Source organism: Pristis pectinata, chromosome 11, assembly GCF_009764475.1.
Source record: "Pristis pectinata isolate sPriPec2 chromosome 11, sPriPec2.1.pri, whole genome shotgun sequence".
NCBI classification, from domain to species: Eukaryota; Metazoa; Chordata; class Chondrichthyes; order Rhinopristiformes; family Pristidae; genus Pristis; species Pristis pectinata.
In genome coordinates this window covers 35,164,781-35,184,847 of record NC_067415.1, presented here as the reverse complement: position 1 = coordinate 35,184,847, position 20,067 = coordinate 35,164,781, and the positions used below count along the sequence as shown (strand labels likewise).

The 20,067-nt window shown below is 41.7% G+C and overlaps 1 protein-coding gene and 1 long non-coding RNA gene across 3 annotated transcripts in view; one reads left to right on the top strand and one right to left on the bottom strand.

The window, feature by feature from the left end:
• Positions 1–600: 600 nt before the first annotated feature.
• LOC127576294 (zinc finger protein 208-like) lies at positions 601–8,585 on the bottom strand. Its single transcript, XM_052026784.1, has 2 exons — positions 7,853–8,585; positions 601–4,209 (listed from the first exon to the last, which is right to left on the bottom strand). The coding sequence occupies exon 2, from the start codon at positions 3,988–3,990 to the stop codon at positions 1,837–1,839; it is 2,154 nt and encodes a 717-aa protein (XP_051882744.1). The 5' UTR covers positions 3,991–4,209; positions 7,853–8,585; the 3' UTR covers positions 601–1,836.
• Positions 8,563–20,067, top strand: part of LOC127576298 (uncharacterized) — a 46,938-nt gene continuing 35,433 nt past the window's right edge. For both annotated transcript variants that reach the window (XR_007957210.1, XR_007957211.1), the window contains exon 1: positions 8,563–8,672. This is a non-coding gene — a long non-coding RNA (uncharacterized LOC127576298). The remainder of the gene's footprint in view (positions 8,673–20,067) is intronic.

Here is a 20,067-nt window from a genome sequence, read left to right as displayed (position 1 = left end):
AACCATTTGGTTCGTGAACCAATCAGCAAAACCCGAATCACCACTAGTTTAGCAACACTATAACCATTCTGTGTGCTAAAATGGACATTTTTCTGGTTCTAATTGTGATTTTTTTTTGGTGAAAATTGTGTATAGTTTATGTTTTTCTTGTGAATGCTGCTTATATAATGCTATGTGCCTGTAATACTGCTGCAAGTAAGTTTTTCATTGCACCTGTGCATATATGTACTTATGCAGATGACAATAAACTTGACTTTGACCAGAGAATTGGAAGGTTGCTCACATTGCACAGTTGTTTAAATATGGAGGAAAGGACAAACCAAATACTTACAGGATAATTAGTTTAACTTCAAGGGCAGGCAAATTATTGGAATCAATTCTAATTACCATCCAATCAGTCTACTCTCAATCATCTGCAACATAATGAAAGCTATTGCCACCAGAACTGTGACCTATAGACTGGCGAATCTGGTGCTGGAAGGTGAGGTTAGGCTGGTTAACTCTTGACCAGCATAGACACAAAAGGCAGAATGGGCTCCTATGCCACAAATTTTCTATGATTCAAATATTATATCATTGACTAAATTAAAACAATACTATAATGTTTAGTATTTTATTACATTAACAAAACATACATTATCAAAACATACATCATCTGGATTTTTGATGTTAAAGGTTACCCATATACTTACAGAAAGTACTGCAAAACATATTTATAGTTGAATAGACAAACTGAAGCTAGTAAAAAGCCAAAACTATACTGAAATTATCTCAAAGATTCAGCACTGAATTATCATTAGTACATGGCTAATACTGTTAGTATACACAGAAATTTAAACTATAATTTGTTTTAAAAACTGAAAGTTAACCTGTAATATAACCCCTCCACTAAATACAGTAATGAGTTAGCAGACAACATCAATACAAAATTAAAAGTCTGTACAATAAGCAAATACCTATACTACTGGAAACAGAAATTCCATCGACAACCTCACCTGGAAGTTACAGGCTTACCAACAACCTGCTAAAGCCATAAGGAATTTTAAGCTGATTCAATGAATTTCATAAAAGTACTTACATTCACACATTGTATAGTATGTTAGGTTACAGTAGAAACAAATTACATTTCCTTTTCCTAATAATATGAAAAGAATTTTTTTTTCATTTTTGTTTCCACAACCAAAAAAATCAGAATATTGCAAGTCTACCTACACAGCTAAGCAAAATTACTAATCAACAGCACAGAGAACACAAGTATAGAAAATTCTTTGTAATTTGCCACTAGGCTTAACCAAGCACTGAAATGATGCATTACCAATTTTTAAAATATCTAACTGTAAATTTTCATAAGTTGACAGAAGTGGATAATTCAATTGCTAAGATGCATTGCTCAGATTAAGAACTTCATTTGTCAGCAATGCATCCCTTACAACCAACCAAGAGTACCAACCAATTTTTCTTTTATTGTTAATATGCACATAAGTCCAGTTGGAGATGAAAAATGCTATTAAATACTTGTAGATTACTTGTTCAGTTAGTAATCAGCAGAAAATATATTTCGATATTCAGGGTGCACATCAGAAATAAAGGGCACCAGTAAATGATGACCATATTTTAAAATCTTTACAAGGTTTATTTATGACAGAGTCTCACTTTTATAAGTCTTTAAACAATACTGGTAATCCAGAATTGAACACTCTCTCCACCATATGTCCCTTATCCAAGGTCACATTCTTCAAACTGAAAATGTGTAATGAAAATTATTTATGCACAAGAGGAATATCAGTGCTGGGAATTATAATACCGTTCTATTTTAACATTTTTATATTAAAAACGTTATTCATCTCCCTGACTAGATATGACACTGCCACCTTGACTCTGCTGACATTTATGTTTCCTTAGTTCACCCGGAAGCTGAAATCCATCTCCGCAGGATGTGCAGTGAATAGGAAATTCATTTGAATGAGCTATCTTGACATGTCCTATGTAATTTACAAAGAGGTAAGTGCTGTAAGGGCAGTAATGACATTTGTAAAGTGTTCGGTTATCAGCCATATTAGCTTGGTTAGTCTTTGAAATATTTTGTTTGTGAATTTTTAGATGATCACGCAATTCAATTTGTTTCTCAAATCTGGCACTACAGATCTCACAGTTAAAAATTTTGCCCTCAGTATTTGGTTTATGAATAATCAGATGGTGCTGTAAATCCTCTTCACTTTGATACTTGACATTGCAAGGAACACAACTGAATGTTTTTCTTTCTGTATTTTTTTCCACATCATTCGAAACTGATACATCACGGGTGAACTCAGAAATTAGTGGCTTTTGTACTGCATGGAGAACTTTGTGCTTTTGGTACATGTCCTGTTCTTCAAATGTCTTTCCACATTCATGACAAGATATGTTATCCTTTGAAGATACAGAATCTGGTTGATGAGCTACTGTAGGCTCTTCTGCTTCCAAATGTTGTAACTTTGAGGCTTGTACCTGGCCTGCACTCAGTTCTATACATTTTTTTCCTTCTTCTGCTGATAATACAGCTTCTGAAGATTCTAATTTTGTCACAGACTTTTCCGGTGGTGGTACTTCTTCCTTACTAAAACTGGGAGGCTGGACTGAAGGCGATTCCGAGCTGATTGATTTTATCTCTTGTGGTGTATTCTGCTGCTTCTTAGCATCGATATTTTCTGAACAATTATCTCCTCTCTGCTGAGCAGTACACTGCTTTTCATGATTCTTAAATGCTCTGGCATAATCAGATTCAAAGTCGCATTTAGAACATTTGTAATAAGCTTCTCCAGTATGAACTGACATATGCCGTTTAAGCTCCTTGTCCATAACAAAGCATCTTCCACATTCACCACACTTATAAGGATAAGGCTTGTCATGTACCCGTACGACATGATACAGGGCACTACTTTTGCTTTTGCAATGGAATTTACAAGAATTGCAGTAAAAGGTTCCTCTGACATACTTAACATTTTCTTGTAAACTTTTTGCATAATCTTTTTCTTCAGATGTCTCTACTGGATCTTGCGAAGTTGTCAGCTTTTTGGCATCATTTGATTTTGTCAATTCTTTGAGGTTATTTGAAACTGCAGGATTATTTGAAATGGTCAGTTTCTCAGGATTATTCAAGACTGCTGACTTTTCAGGTTTGTTCAAACCTACTGGCTCTTTAGAATTGTTATTTGAAACTGTTGATTTACGGGTAGATCCATACTGAGTTGGGTATCGACCACTATAATCGCAATACTCAAACTCAAATGGTGGAGCGTTGGAATCCTTCAGCTTCTTCTTCTGACAATTATGGATATTTAATTCATTAAGACTACCAAACCGAGTTCCACATTTTGCACAGTTGAAATCAATTTTTGTTTCTTCTATCTTACGCTTTGGTCTTCCGGGTTTTCTCTTAACAGGTTGTCCTTCAACTGTACTCAAGCCTGTCTCTGCTGGTTTTGTAGGTTTTATTTCAATTGCGCTCACAGTCGTTTCTGTACGTTTTCTTCGTCCTCTTCTTCTCCTTTTTGTAGATTTTCCTTTCTCAATGGCTTTGGATTCTTTTAGCTTTCTCTTTGTGGCTCGTGGCTGTTTATTTGTTTCACTGCCTGTTCCTTCATTAGGCTCTTTTATTTGGGAAGCCACTTCACTCTTGCTCAATTTTGGGTGTTGTGTTGCAACATGATTATAAACATCACTATACACTTTGTTTGTAAAGAAACACAACTGACAATGAAACAATTTGGCAGTTTTCTGATAAATCACAATATTTGTTAAGTCAGAGAATTCAGGATGAATTGAACTAAGGTGCTTTTCCAAAATTTCATGATCTGTATATGTAAAATCACAATGCACACAGGTTAAATGTCCGGAACTGTAATTTAGCTTTTCAGTTTCCAATTTTTCGTTAGCATTAAACTCAGCAGCACATTCTTCATTTTGTCTTGCAGACTCCTTTTGGTGTATCACTGCTGTTTGTGGATCCATAGTGAAGTAGTTTATTACACTGGAAGTGTTGGAGAGTCTTCCTTTTTGAATATTCTTTCTGTTCTTTAAATATTGTGACTATTTCCCTAGGTTCTTTGGGGAAATGAACAAGTTGCACTGCTTTTCCAGCTCTAAGACAGCAAGCTACATACCAATCAGGTGATACAATGGAAAAAGGACAGCCGTACTCTGATTTGCACAAGGGATATGAACATTCACCTACAAGACAGGAACAAAACCAAATCATTACTTTATAGAAGACAGTACAAAATCATTGTCACCTGTCCGTGATCAATAACTGTTTAAAAATTCAAAAGACCAACAACATGTTTTAAATTTGACATCCATTTTACCCTCTTCTTTCCAAGGGGAGTTTACTATTATGACAAACATCCATCAGAAATGAACGTTTGTTTATAAAATGTTAGCTGAATACCTGAAGTTAGCGGGATGAAGGGACACAGTTACATTAATAACAGAGGTATCAAGTTTCTCATTCTTCTGAGACATCACAACTTTGGAACAGAAGTTACAAGCTAAATAAGATAAGATTTCTTTGTTAGTCACATGTACATCAAAACAGTGAAACACATTTTTTTTGCGTAGAGTGTTCTGGGGGGCAGCCTGCAAGTGTCGCCACGCTTCCGGCGCCAACAGAGCATGCCCACAACTTCCTAAAAGGGGGCAACACCAAAATATTTTTTCTCCATAAAATGTTCAAAACCATCTTGCATTCCAGGAAATTTTAGTTAATTAATTTATAATCCCAGTCAAAGCAAGGCTGCTCTAACTCCATCTACAAGTTTGCAGATGATACCACCGTAGTGACCCGTATCTCAAGTAACAATGAGCTGGAGTACAGGAAGGAGACAGAGAGCCTAGGACATGGAACAATTTTCCCTCAATGTTAGCAAAACAAAAGACCTGGTCATTCACTTCAGGAAGGGGGCAGTACACATGCTCCTGTTTATATCAATGATGCTGAAGTCAAGAGGGTTGAGAGCTCAGTTCCTGGTAGCAAACACCACCAATAGCCTGTCCTGGTCCAACCACGTTGACGCCACGGCCAAGAAAAGCTCACCAGTGCCTCTAGTTCCTCAGGAGGCTAAAGAAATTTAGCATGTCCCCTTTAACCTTCACCAATTTTTATTAATGCACCATAGAAAGCATCCTATCCAGATGCATCACGGCTTGGTACAGCAACTGCTCCGACCGTGACCACAAGAAACTGTAGAGAGTTGTGGACTCTGCTCAGCACATCACGGAAACTAGCCTCTCCTACATGGACTCTGTCTACACTTCCCGCTGCTTTGGTAAAGCAGCCAGCATAATTAAAGACCCCAATCATCCCGCACATTCTCCCTTCTCCCCCCCTCCCATCGGGCAGAAGATACAAAAGCCTGAAAGCACTTACCACCAGGCTCAAGGACAGCTTCTATCCCACTGGTTCCTTAGTACGTTAAGACGGACTCTTGACCTCACAATCTACCTTGTTATGACCTTGCACCTTGTCTACCTGCACTGTACTTTCTCTGTAACTGTAACACTTTCTGCCCTCAGTTACTGTTTTACCTTGTACTACCTCAATGCACTGTTGTAATGAATTGATCTATACGAACGGTGTCCAAGATGAGTTTTTCACTGTACCTCGGTACATGTGACAATAATAAACCAATTTACCAATGCAATCTAAATAAAAACAGAATACTGGAAGAAAGCATATCAAGTGGCAGGTACAGTGTCAAAAGGTGTATGTCATGATTTATCTCCACAGATGCTGCTTGACCCGCTGAGTTCTTCCAGTTTTTTTGTTTCAGATTCCAGTCTGCAAGTTTTTGTGTCTTTTAATAGGGTTAGGTGGCCAAATCGTTTTGAAATCTTAGTTCCCATTATTTCTAACAGAGTTGTTTCTGGGATATACATGGGAAAACTGTCACAGATATTTTTACATGAGTAGCCTACTTGGAAGAACACTCTCAGAGGATATCCAGGCTACAAAATTAACCACAATATTTTTGGTACTTAGATTATAGTCAATCATAACGATGGCTACCTTTCATTATAGTAATCACTAAAATGCAGATTTGTTGCATCCATCCAAGCTCAGACGTGATGTTCAAAATGTCCTGCTGTCATTACACAATGTAACTGACAGCAACTTCAGAACTTTTGTGTGAGCAGAAAATCTGAAGTTGCTGTCAGTGATTCAGCCCTTCTCCATGGGCTGCATTATTTATGCAGTCTTCCCCACCAAAGTCAAAGGAAATAAGCAGAACGGATCAAATGTTCAGAATATGGTCTCCTCTACTTTGGAAAGATCAAAAGCAAACTGGATAAATGCCTTGCAGAACACCTATATTCAATATTCAGGGGTAACCCTGGGCTTCTTGTTGCTTGCCACTTTAATTCTCCATCCCACTCCTGTTCTCAGCTTTCTGTCTGTGGTCCCTTGTATAGTATTCCTCCAAAATCAGGCTAAGTTGTTTTGGCATTGTATTATTTTAATTTAGTTGTGCTTTCATGCCTGAGCACCAGGTGAGCTTCTTCTATTTTCTGGAATTGATGCACTACGGAAAGGAGCATGTTCCCCCAGAAAAGGTCCAAAGTCTCAGAAACTTACAGTCCTTCCTCTTGTGCCAGCCCTCAAGCCACGAATTTGCTCTATCCTCCTATTTCTGTACTTATTAGCACGTGGCACTGGAAGCAATCTTGAGATTACTACTTTATTGCACTGTATTTTAATATTTTTCCTAGTTCTCCAAAATGCTTGCAGGCCCTCTTCCCCCCTTTATGTCATTGATAGCAACGTGGACCACAAGTTCTGGTTCTTCACCCTTCCCCTTCAGGAAACATTGGAGCCATCGAGTGACAACATCGACCATGGCAACCAGGAGACAATATACATCATCTTGAAGTCACATCCATATCCACACCCACAGAAGTAGCTGTTTGTTCCCCTTAAGTTATTGGTCTCTCTTCTTCCTCTCTTCCCCTGTAGCTAACCAACTAGTGTTGCCACGCTCCCAGTTCTACCTCAGTATATAAATTTTCCTTTGGTTGATAAAAACATTGAAAGTGACTACATATATTATGTATTTTTGATATGGATGGACAGAATAATTTCAATAATTACAGCACCTTTTCCACCTCCAATGTCTTTTGGCACATTGTAACCTAACCTTTATTTCAATCAATATACATTATGCCCAAAGCTCCTCTGAATTTTACTCACTTTGTTGCTAAATTACAAGTACATTGCCCCATCAATCCATATCCAGTTTTAAAATAAAATTTCACTGTGTAACCTCTTACACAAATTCACTCTTCCCCTGCGTCACAAATACGGGGAAATTTGATTCCTTCACCTTATAGTTAGCTTATGCTTTACAGAAAATGCTCCGTGCGTATTAAAAAAAAGTCACTGCAAGTCAAAGTAATTAATAAGATCGCGAACACGTGTTGGGGCGCAATATTAGCGCAAAGCTCGCCGAGAGATCAAACGATCGTCTGGCCGTATTGGGAAGCTGCTGCCCGGATCTGCCCCGGCCTCCCGCGCACGCTTCTAACTCTTGGTCTTACAATGGGCCCGCTTCCTCCCGCGTCGATTGCTCAGATAGGGGCTCCCAGCACAGCGGCGAGACGTTGACCAATAGGGCGGGCACCGAGCGCCACCGCCGTTACCCGGGCCCGCGCGCTCGCCGTTTGAATTCACGCCCGCAGCGAGCGGCTGAGCCGAGCAAGAAGGGAGACGGGCGCCATATTGCTGCCGTGCCGACGGCGAAGAGGAGCGAGCTGGTCGGCGAGGGAGAAGGATCCGGGCCCGATGCACACGGATCGGAACCGCCCTTCGGGATTTGCTCACCTTGCCGCCGTCCACCTTCCGGCCGCAGCTGGTGGGTAGGGTCAGTCGGCCGAAGCGCAGCGGGTTTCCACAGGCCGACCTGCGCCGAGAGCCGCGCACGACGAGCAGGCGGGGTTGGGGGCGGGGCGGCTCCGCTCCGACTCAGCCGTTCCGTCACAGGCCACGCCGACAAAGTTAAGGAGTCGTTTTGGGCGGAGGTTGTAAGTCTTCACACAGCCACTTTTTACGGGTACTGGTCGGTCAGGACGGAGTGTGTAAGAGCTCCGAGCGGAGAGTGACCCAGATGGACTATGGACACCACATGGCGCCTAAGTTGTGGCTACACAAATTGCCAACGGGCATCATGACATTGTTGTGGCCTGGATGATGGTAGAGCCATAGACATACGGCACAGCAACCGGCCCACCAAGTGCACACCGACTATCAAGCACCTATTTACACTAATCGCATTTCATTCTCTTCGCATCCTCATCAACTTCCCCCATGTTCTACCACTCCCCACAGTAGCACCAATCTACAGCGGTCTTTGGGACGTGGGAGGCAACTGGAGCATTCAGAGGAAATCCACGCGGTGATAGGGACGTGCAAACTCCACGAACAGTACCCGGGCTGCTGCAGCTCTGGTAGCGGCACCACGGTGCTCCCAAGGAAGACTCTCCTTGTGTGTACCTTCCAGCACATACAGAACCTCAGTAACGTTGAGTCATAGTGGGACGGAGACCATTACCGAACTGTTGCCGAAATACCCCTTTGTGCAGAAGTTGTGAAGAGATGTGTTGATATTTGCTTTGGATTCGTCCGAACAATTTGATAATCAGAGGTGAATATTTTTAAAAAAACTACAGTCTGGAGATTTGAAATAAAAACGGAAAATGTTGGAAACATTCTCCGGGTAGCCTGACTTGCTGAATGTTTCCAGGATTTTCTGTTTAAATTTGATACTGACTGCAGGACAAGATGTGCTGTGAGACACGTGGGCATGAATTTATGCTTAAAAAAAGGGCACAAATCTTGGAAAAACAGCAGGTCAGACTGAAAGGAAACATTTCAGATCAATAATTCACATCAGAACTGGAAAACTAGGAAAATGATTCAAATTGCAAAAAGGGGAAGATATGTATAGATTAAAGGGAATGTCTGTGATAGGATGGAGACCAAGGTTCAGAGCAGCCTAGCTAATAGATGAATGAAGGCAGTTGGGGAAAAAAAACATTTTGGAACTGTGAGATATGGAACATACAAATCTGATCCAAAAGAGAATACTAGAAATACCCATCAGATCTGGCAGCATCTGTTGAGAGAAATTATGAGCAAATGTTACACGTAAATGGGAGAATGGGATTGCTCTAAGAGCCAGCATAGACACTTCAATGGGTGAAATGGCTTCCTATATCGTAAAGAATTATGAGTGTTGGTTATAGTATTACTTGGTTGCTTCTTTGCAGTGAGGTTATTTGGTCACTTTGATTTCTCCCCACTCCCACAGATTTATGCAGAGGAAACTTTTCAATTTTTGGGACAAAAGGAAAGACTGGGTTTTATTTGTTATCCCGAGTCTCCTATGACTTTTTGTATTTGGACTTCAGCATGGATGTGTTGACAACATGTTTCTTTTGCCAGCTTTATTATCTGAACTCAGAGAGATAGCTCATGTTTGTTAGGCTGTGGTAAACTTAAGGCATCTCATGAGAGCTGCCTGTCTTTTCACGGAATCTGGTCAGATTATTAAACATTGTTATGTCCAGTGGAGTTCTCCTCTGTCAACAGCAGAAACCACACCTTCCTGGGTTTGAGTTCATGGGGCAAATTGAGGGGAGGGTATGTACTTGATGGGAAAGGACCAGGATGGATGCCAGCAGAGAATTTATCATTGCAGGATGTTTTGGCATTGTGACTGCAGAAAATACTACCCAGTTGCTAAAAGCACATTTATCTACAATTGTACTAGCTGTAGCCAAGTAATTCAAGCATGTGAAGCAATTCCACCTAGGATGACCCTGAACAGATTGAATTTCTCATTGTTGAAACTTCCCCCTCAAATCTCAGACTTGCAACTCAGGCAGTCTTCCTATTGTGCCTCTCCAAGTTTGGAGGTGTGCATGTGAATCTTTGCCTCACCTGGAAGGGCTGTTTATGGTCTGGATGGTGGTGAGTGAAGAGGTATATGAACCTCTTCGCTCACCACCATCCCCTGCAACTGTAGGAGGTGTATGGACGATTCTTCATTATTCTCTGCCGTATCCACGTTCTCAATGGACGATTCTTCACAAGATCACAAGACAAGGGAGCAGAAGTAGGCCATTCAGCCTACCGAGTCCGCTCCAAAGGAAAGGGGAAAAGGAAAAAAGAAATGAGAAATGGGGGGGTGGGGGGGACGTCTGCTCCATGAGCGCAAAAAAAACAACTATTCTAACCCCAATTTCCAGCCTTATCCCCATATCCCTTGATACCTTGACTAATTAGATATCTATCTATCTCCTTAAACGCCTCCAATGATCTGGCCTCCACTGCTGTACGTGGCAAGGAATTCCATAAATTCACTACCCTCTGGCTAAAGAAATTTCTCCTCATCTTTGTTGTAAACCTGTACCCTCTAATTCTAAGATTGTGCCCTCTGGTCCTGGACTCGCCCACCAAGGGAAACAGCTTGGCCACCTCTACTCTGTCCAGTCCTTTCAACATTTTAAATGTTTCTGAGGTCCCATCTCATTCTTCTGTACTCCAGTGAGTACAGTCCAAGAGCCGACAAACGCTCATCATATGTAAGCCCTTTCATTCTGGGAATCATCCTCGTAAATCTCCTCTGAACCCTCTCCAACATCAGCACATCCTTCCTAAGATATGGGACCCAAAACTGTACACTCTATTCCAAATGAGGCCTCACTAGTGCCCCGTAGAGTCTCAGCAACGCTTCCTTACTTTTATACACTATATCTCTCGAAATGAATGCCAACATAGCATTCGCTTTCCTTACCACCGACCTGACCTGGTGGTTAACCTTTAGGGTATCCTGCACGAGTACCCCCAAGTCCCTTTGTACTTCTGTACTTTGAATTTTCTCCCCTTCTAGATAATTGCCCGTTTATTCCTGTTTCCAAAGTGTACAAGGGCACATTTCTCAACATTGAATTTCATCTGCCATTTCCTTGCTCATTCTCCTAAACTATCTAGGTCTCTCTGCAACCTTTCTGTCGTCTCAATACTCTATTCCTCCACCTATCTTGGTGTCATCCGCAAACTTAGCCACAAAACAATTTACTCCATCATCCAAATCCTTAATGTACAGGGTAAAAAGAAGCAGCCCCAACACCGACCCTTGCGGAACACCACTAGTAACCAGTAGCCAACCAGAACAGGATCCTTTTATTCCCACCCTTCGCTTTCTGCCAACCAGCCAATGCTCCACCCATTCTGTTATCCTACCTGTAATTCCATGACCTCTCATCTTATTAATCAGTCTCTTGTGCGGCACCTTGACGAAGGCCTTTTGAAAGTCTAAATACACAACATCTACCGCCTCTCCCTTATCCACCCTACCTGAGATTTCTTCAAAAAACTCCAATAGGTTGGTCAGGCAGGATCTTCCCTTCATGAAACCATGTTGGCTTGGACCTATCTTGCCTTGCACCTCTAGCTATTCCATAACCTCATCCTTGAGGATCGATTCTAATAAATTTCCCACCACCGACGTCAGACTAATAGGTCTGTAATTTCCTTTACGCTGCCTCCCACCTTTCTTATACAGCGGAACTACATTTGCAACCCTGCAGTCCTCCGGAACCATGCCGGAGTCTATCAATTCCTGGAAAATTATCACCAATGCCTCCACTATCTCTAAAGCCACCTCCTTCAGAACCCAGGGATGCACCTCATCTGGTCCGGGAGACTTATCAGTCTTTAGTCCATTTAGCTTTCCTAGCACCTTCTCTCTAGTGATCTTAACTGAACTCAGTTCCATTCCTTGAGACCCCCAACTATCTGGTATATTGCTGGTGTCCTCCGCAGTGAAGACTGATGCAAAATACTCATTTAGTTCCTCTGCCATCTCTTTATCATCCATTGTAATCTCTCCCGCACCGTTATCGATTGGTCCTATATCAACCTGTGTCTCTCTTTTACTCCTTATATATTTAAAAAAAACTCTTAGTATCCTTTTGAATGTTATCTGTCAACTTCCTTTCATAATTCATCTCTTCTTTCCTAATGACCTTCTTAGTTTCTGCAGGTTTTTAAAAGTTTCCCAGTCTTCTGTTTTCCCACTAATTTTTGCTTCCTTATATGCCCTCCCTTTTGCTTTTATTTTAGCCTTCACCTCTCTCGTTATCCACATTTGTGCCTTTTTTTCCATTCAAAACCTTTTTTCTTGGAATATATCTATCCTGCATTTTCCTTATTTCTTGTAGAAATTCCATCCATTTCTGCTGCGCCGTCCCTCCAGCTAGCTTACTCTTCCAATCAATTTGGGCCAGCTCCTCTCATGCCACTGTAATTTCCTTTGTTTCACTGAAATATTGACACACCAGTTATCAGCTTCTCCTTCTCAGATTTGAAATTGAATTCAATCATATTGTGATCACTAGTTCCTAATGGTTCCTTTACCTTTAGTTCCCTAATCACCTCCGGTTCATTGCACAGCACCCAATCCAAAACAGCCGATCCCCTAGTGGGCTCATCAACAAGTTGCTCCAAAAAGCCGTCCCATAGACATTCCACAAACTCACTCTCCTGAGATCTACTGCCTTGCTGGATTTCCCAGTCCACCTTCATGTTAAAATCCCCCATAATTATCTTAACATTGTCACTCTGACATGCTTTTTCTATTTCTAACTGCAACTTATAGTCCACTTCCTGGCTGCTATTAGGGGGCCTATATATAACTGCTACTATTGTCCTTTTACCCTTGCTATTTCTTGGCTCCACCCATAAGGATTCCACCTCATCTGACCCAATGTCCTTCGTTTCTATTGATTTTATATCATTACCAACCATCATGGCCACACCACCCCCTCTGCCTACCCGCCTATCATTCCTATACACTGTGTACCCCTGGACATTTAGTTCCCAATCACATCTGTCATAAAGCCATGACTTGGTGATTGCCACAATGTTGTATTTATGAATCTGTAGCTGTGCCACTAGGTCATCTACTTTATTCCTAATGTTACGTGCATTTAAATATAGTACATTTAGTCCAGTATCTGCTACTGATTTTGTTGTACTTCTATTGTTCAGCGAATTATCCTGACTTTTCACCTGCCTGTTCTTCTTACCATCCTCACTACACACTATCATGGACTTGTTTCTATATACCTCATCCTGTATCCTAACATCCTGGTTTGTTGTACTTCTATTGTTCAGCAAATTATCCTGACTTTTCACCTTCGTCGTTCTCGGCTGTAGGACGTGTAGGTGCCTGTGGAAGGGGAGGAATGGGTGGAGAGGGATGAGCAAATTGGGGAGTCACGGAGAGAGTAGTCCCTGCAAAAAGCAGATGGGGTGGGGAGGGGAAGATGTGGGGGGGTGGGGGGTTGGTGGGAGGGATCATGTTGTAACTGGAGGAAATGTTGAAGAATGATGTCCTGGATGTGAAGGCTGGTAGGGTGAAAGGTAAGGAACAAGGGAACTCTCTTTGTTCTGTCTAGGGGAAGGTGGGGTAAGAGCAGAAGTGTGAGAAATAGAGGAGGTAGCTCCATCAACCATAGTTGGGGGTGGGTGGGGTGGCGAAGGAACTGGTTGACCAAGATGTAATTTTGTGTCTCCCTGCTTAGTTCTGCATTGTGTGGCACTGACCCAAAGACCCCCTTAAAGCAAGGAAGACAAAAAAGCTGAAATGTTCTTGTCTTTGATGACCTTGTCGTATCTTGGACGTAAAAGAGGGCAAAACATAAGAATAATCTGTGTGCTGGCACAAATTCAATTGAGTTTGTATATGCAACTTACTGAAAGGTCAGCTTTTCATAGAAAAGGTCTCCTTAGCTACTCAGTAAGCCATTGTAGTAATCAGCAACTGATCAAAGGTGCAATCTCCATGGTTTCCAGAGACTAATGCTGCCATTATGGTCATGATGATAGGCCTGAATCTTCTAAGGGTGGGAACCAATGGAGACTAAAAAGCTGTGGCACTGATTAACATTAGGTCTCTGATGAGAAACTGACCAGAGATTTCCTGTGAGAGCAGAGGCAGATGATATTTGGTGCCTTATGTAAGGCTTAAGTCACTGGTCATATGCCATGATTCCTGCTCTGCTATGGTTGCAGTAATAGAATGATTTTGTAGGTTTTTAACAGCAATGTGAATTGCAAAGATGACAAAAAAATTACATAAGTGTGATTACATGATGAGAAGGACACCAGTAAATGCAGTTTAATATAAGAGTGTGAGGTAATACGCTTTAAATATAAGAACACCAAACAGGAAGTGCAGAGTAAATGGGGAAGCATCACAGAGAGTACTTCAGCAAAGAGACTTGACAGACCTGGATGGATATACCTTTGTTAAAAGTTGTACATCAGATATAGACTTGTGCCACAATTTGATCACACCAAAGGCATCTATGATAACACCTTATTTTTATAGTTAGAGAATAGATAGGTTGAATTTATACAATTAGGAAATGGAATTGGTTTATTATTGTCACGTACTGAGGTACAGTGAAAAACTTGTATACTATTCATACAGATCAATTCATTACAACAGTGCATTGAGGTAGTACAAGGTAAAACAGTAACTGAGTGCAGAATAAAGTGTAACAGAGAACGTGCAATTGAGGTAGACAATAATGTTATGGATTAGGTTAATACTTGGTGAATGTCCCTTTAAGACATAGCACAGTTGTGTGTGTGTGTGTGTGTGTGTGTGTGTGGCGTGATTTCGACAACAACGGGAGATAAGGACATGCTGACGTTTTGGAGCAGACAGTCAGAGAAGAGAGAGAGGGAGAGGGACACCCTGACTGCTGGTCTCTGCATCGATCGATGAAAAACAATAACTGTGTCTGTCACTACAATCCACGTATGGACTTTTGGAATAATCCAGTGGAGTCCACTTTGTTGTTAACCTGTAGAAGGAAACAGGTATTTCTGTGGACGGCCACGATTCGAATGCCTTTCGGGGTGGCAGATACTTTGGAACAAAGGAGTGGAGATCATCAGTGATTGAGGTGTCGTATGGGTTCCATCGTGGAACATTTGGATTTTGTAATTTCTCTCTATTCTCTCTCTACATTTCCTCTTCAGTCAACAGTGGTTTTGCAGAAACCTTTGCTCACGTTTCACCTTATGGCATGCTGAACTGAACTTTGAGAACCATTCCTGGCCTTGGAGTTTGGGAATTTGCCACACACATACTTTGGGTTTAGTTTTTGGGGTTAATGTTTGATATCTAACATTTTTACTTTTATTTTTCTTATTATCATAAGTAGTAATTTATAAAATAGTTTCTAACACTTATACATGACTTGGTGTGTTTCTTTTGTTGCTGGTACGTAATAATAAGGTGCAAGGTCATAACAAGGTAGATTGTGAGGCAAGAGTCCATCTTAAAGAACTAGGGAACTATTCAATATTATAACAGCAGGATAGAAGCTGTCCTTGAGCCTAGTGGTACGTGCTTTCAGGTTTTTGTATCTTCTGCCGGATGGGAGAGGGGGAAAGAGAGAATATCTGGAGTCTTTGATTATGCTGGCTGTTTTACCAAGGCAGTGAGAAGTATAAACAGAGTCTATGTTGGGGAGGCTGGTTTCCGTGATGTGCTGAGCTGTGTCCACAACTCTATGCAGTTTCTTGCGGTCACAGTCAGAGCAGTTGCCATACCAAGCTGTGATGCATCTGGATAAGATGCTTTCTATGGTGCATTGATAAAAATTGGTGAGGGTTGACGGGGACATGCCAAATTTCTTTAGCCTCATGAGGGTGCTGGTGAGCTTTCTTGGCCATGGCATCTATGTGGTTGGACCAGGACAGGCTATTGGTGATGTTCACTACTAGGAACTTGAGGCTCTCAACCCTCTTGACCTCAGCACCATTGATGTAGACAGGAGCATGTGCACTGCCCCCCTTCCTGAAGTCAATGACCAGATCTTTTGCTGACATTGAGGGAAGTGTTGTTGTCATGACACCATTCCACTAAGCTCTCTATCTCCTTGCTGTACCCTGACTCATTACTTGAGATACTGCCTGCTACCGTGGTATCATCTGAAAACTTTTAGATGGAGTTAGAGCAGAATCTGCCCATGCTGTCATGAGTTTATAAGGAGTAGAGTAGGGGGCTGAGGATGCAGCCTTTTGGGGCACCAGTGTTGAGAATAATCGTGGCAGAGGTGTTGCTGCCTATCCTTACTGATTGTGGTTTGTTGGTCAGGAAGTCAAGGATCCAGTTGCAAAGGGAGATGTTGAGTTCTAGGTCTCAGAACTTGGAGATGAGTTTGCTTGGAATTATAGTATTGAAGGCAGAGCTGTAGTCAATAAACAATAACCTAACGTAGGTGTCTTTACTGTCCAGATGCTCCAGAGATGAGTGTAGGGCCAGGGAGATGGCATCCACCATAGACCTGTTTCAGCGATAGGTGAATTGCAGTGGGTCGAGGTTGACTGGGAGGCTGGAGTTAATGTGTGCTATAACCAGCCACTCAAAGTATTTCATGATGGTGGATATCAGAGCCATTGGGCAGTAGTCATTAAGGCACATTGCCTTGTTTTTCTTGGGTACTGGGATGATAGTGGTCTTCTTAGAGCAGGTGGGAACCTCGGTTTGAAGCAGGGAGAGGTTAAAAATGTCAGCAAGTACCCACGCCAGCTGATCTGCACGGGATCTGAGGACATGGCCAGGGACACCATCCAAGCCAGATGCTTTCTGCAGGTTCACTCTCCGGAAGACTGATCTTATGTCCGCAAAGTTGACAACGGGTTCAAAAATTATGAAAGTCAGGAGAGGTACGAGTGTAATTGTGGTGTGTAATGAAGGGAACCTATAGGATAGATAGGAAATGATTTGTCTTTCTAGCATCTTCCGTTAATTGCATATTGTTAAAATTTAAATCCACTAGTTAGGATTTCATCTATTGCATTTTTATAATGTGAATATATTGTTCCAGAGTTCTATGATATATAAATTGAGGTGCATGGGAAGTAGACAATTACTTAGGAAGTGAAGGTTAGAGAAGATAATGTTAGAGGTAACAAAATGGTAGAACCACCTCAATGTGCTAGACTACTTTCATTATGCTTAAAATTAACAGGGTATTCACACTTTTATATTCATACTAACTTTATACTTGGGGCATTTCAAGTTAAAACCATGGGAGATGGCAGTGCAATTGATGTAGTGTCCATGGACTTTGGTAAGGCATTTGACCAAGGTCCCACATGGAAGGCAGGTCCAGCGGGTTAGAACCCATAGAATCCAAGGCAATTTGGATCTAAAATTGGCTTGGTAATAGAGGGTGATGGTGGAGGATTGCTTTTGTGATTGGAAGCCTGTGACCAGTGGTGGACTACAGGAATTAGTGCTGAGTTCCTCACTGTTATACACATTAGCAACTTAAATGTTAATGTAGAAAGTGCGATTCAGAGGTTTTCCAAGGATGCAAAAATTTGTGGTGTTGTGGATAGCAAGAATGGTCTCAGGTACAGCAAGATGTTGATCATCTGGTAAATTGGGCAGAGCAATGCTGAAGGAATTTAATCCTGATAATTGTGAAGTAATGCATTTTGCAAGGTCAAATATGGGTAGGATGTTCACAATGGATGGAAGGGCCCAAATGAGCATTGAGGGATGAGTGATCTTGGAGTATAAGTACAAAAACCCTGAAGGTGGCAGCACAGTAGCCAAGCTAGTAAGGGCAACATAGGGTTGCAAGCCTGCATTAGCCAGGGCTTAGATTGTAAGAGCATGTAAATTATGGTAAAGTTTTATTAAACACCAGAAAAGCCACATCTGGAATACTGTATGCAGTTTCTGATCACAGAACTGATGTTGTCTGAGATGGAGTGACTCAGTTATGAGACTGGATAAGCAGTGTTTTGTTTTCCTTGGAAGGGGCCTGACTGGGGTGTACAAAATTGAGGGGCATAGATAGGGTAGACAGTAGTAAACTTTTCCCCACAGCAGAGATGCCTATAACCAGAGGGCATAGGTTTAAAATAAGGAATGAGAGGTATAGAAAGGATTGAGTCATGGTGTGAGATAGCACGGAAACAGCTCCTTCAGCCCACTGAGTCCATGCTGACTATTTACACTAATTCTACATTCATCTAGGATATACAGAAGAATTTTTTTTACCCAGAACATGGTTGTAGTTTGGAATGAACCCCCTGCAAGGGTGGTGGATGCAGAGGTTCTTAAATTTAATTAGTATCTCAATGAACATTTGAAATCATCAAGGCACATTAGGCTACAGACTAAGTGCTGGTAAATGGGATTATTATAGATGGGTATTTGATGGTTGACATGGATCTGGAGGGCTGAAGGGTTTGTTTCTGTGTTCCATGACTGTGTAAGGTGTGTGCCACTGCTTATCTCCCATACTACATTTTAATATATTTTTCCAGATCACTTTATACCTTTTTGTAATTGCCTTAATTTCAGGTACTGATTTCGGATCTAAATATTTTTAAGTCCTAAACTGAAGATACAATTGAGTTGGATCTGGCAGGCAAGGTTAAGGAAAATCCCAAGAGGGTCTATTAGATATATTAAGAGTAAAGGGGATGCTGGGGAGAGAATAGGTCCCCTTGGAGATCAGCAGGGCTGTCTATGTCTCAAGCCACAGGAGATGGGTGGGATTTTTAACAAATATTTCTCCTCTGTGTTTGCTGAGGAGAAAATCATTGTTGCTCAAGAGATAAGGGAAACAAGTGGAGATATTTTGGAGAACATTCATATTACCAGGGAGCAGGGTATTTGCAGCCTTAAGATGCATTTGCACATTAAGGTGAATAAATCCCCAGGGCCTGACTGAGTGCATCCTAAGACTTTGTGGGAGGCAAGAGAAGAAATTGCGGAGGTTCTTGTGGAGACATTTGCTTCATTGTTAGCCACTGATGAAGTTCCTGAAGATTGGAAGGTGGCTAATGTCGTTCCATCATTTAAGAAGGGTAACAAGGACAAGCAAGGGAACTACAGGCTAGTCAGCCTGACATCAGTGGTGGGGAAGTTACTGGAGGGAATTCTGAGGGACAGGATCTACCAGTATTTGGATAGACAGAGTTTAATTAGGAGGAGTCAGCATGGCCTTGTAGTCGTGTTTGACAAATCTTTGAGTTTTTTGAAGAGGTAACAAAAAGGGTACATGAGGGTAGGGCAACGGATGTTGTCTATTTGGACTTTAGTAAGGCCTTCAACAAGGTCCCACTTGGCAGGCTGGTCTGGAAGGGTAGGTTCCATGGAATCCAGGGAGAGCTAGTTAGGTGGATTCAAAATTGGCTTGAAGGCAGGAAGCAGAGGGTGGTGGTTGAAGGCTGTTTCTCAGAATGGAGGTAGGTGACTAGTGGTGTGCCATAGGGGTTTGTGTTGACATCCTTGTTATTCGTTGTTTATATAAATGATTTGGATGTGAATTTAGAAGGCTTGATCAGTAAGTTTGTGGATGACACAAACTTAGGAGGTGGTGTTGATAGTGAAAAGGGTTATCGTAGATTACAGGAGGACCTTGATCAGTTAGGGAAGTGGGCTGAGGAGTGGCAAATGGATTTCAATCCATATAAGTGAGAGGTGATGCATTTTGGAAAGTCAAACCAGCATAGGCCTTGTACTATGAATGGTTGGGTACTAAGGAGTGTAATGGAACAGGGGAACCTAGGAGTACAAGTGCATTGTTTGTGGACAGTGGCGTCACAGGTAGACAGGGTGGTGAAAAGGGCATTTAGCACGTTGGCCTTCATCAGTCAGGGCACTGAGTATAGGAGTTGGGACATTGTGTTGCAGTTGTATAAGTCGTTGGTGAGTACTGTGTATAGTTTTTGTCATCGTGTTATAGGAAAGATGCGGTTAAACTGGAAAGAGTGCAAAAAAGATTTGAGGATGTTGCCAGGGCTAGAGGGCCTAAGTTTTCGGGAGAGGTTGGCCAAGTTAGGTCTTTATTCCTTGGAAGGTAGGAGAATGAGGGGTGACCTTTCAGAAGTGTCTAAAAATTATGAGAGGCATAGATAAGGTGGATGGTAACAGTTATTTCCCCAGGGTAAGGGAGTCCAAAACCATGGGCAAAGGTTTAGGGTGA

Coding starts and splice junctions, on each gene's coding strand:
- LOC127576294 (XM_052026784.1), bottom strand. CDS start 3,990: ATGGATCCACAAACAGCAGTGATACACCAAAAGGAGTCTGCAAGACAA.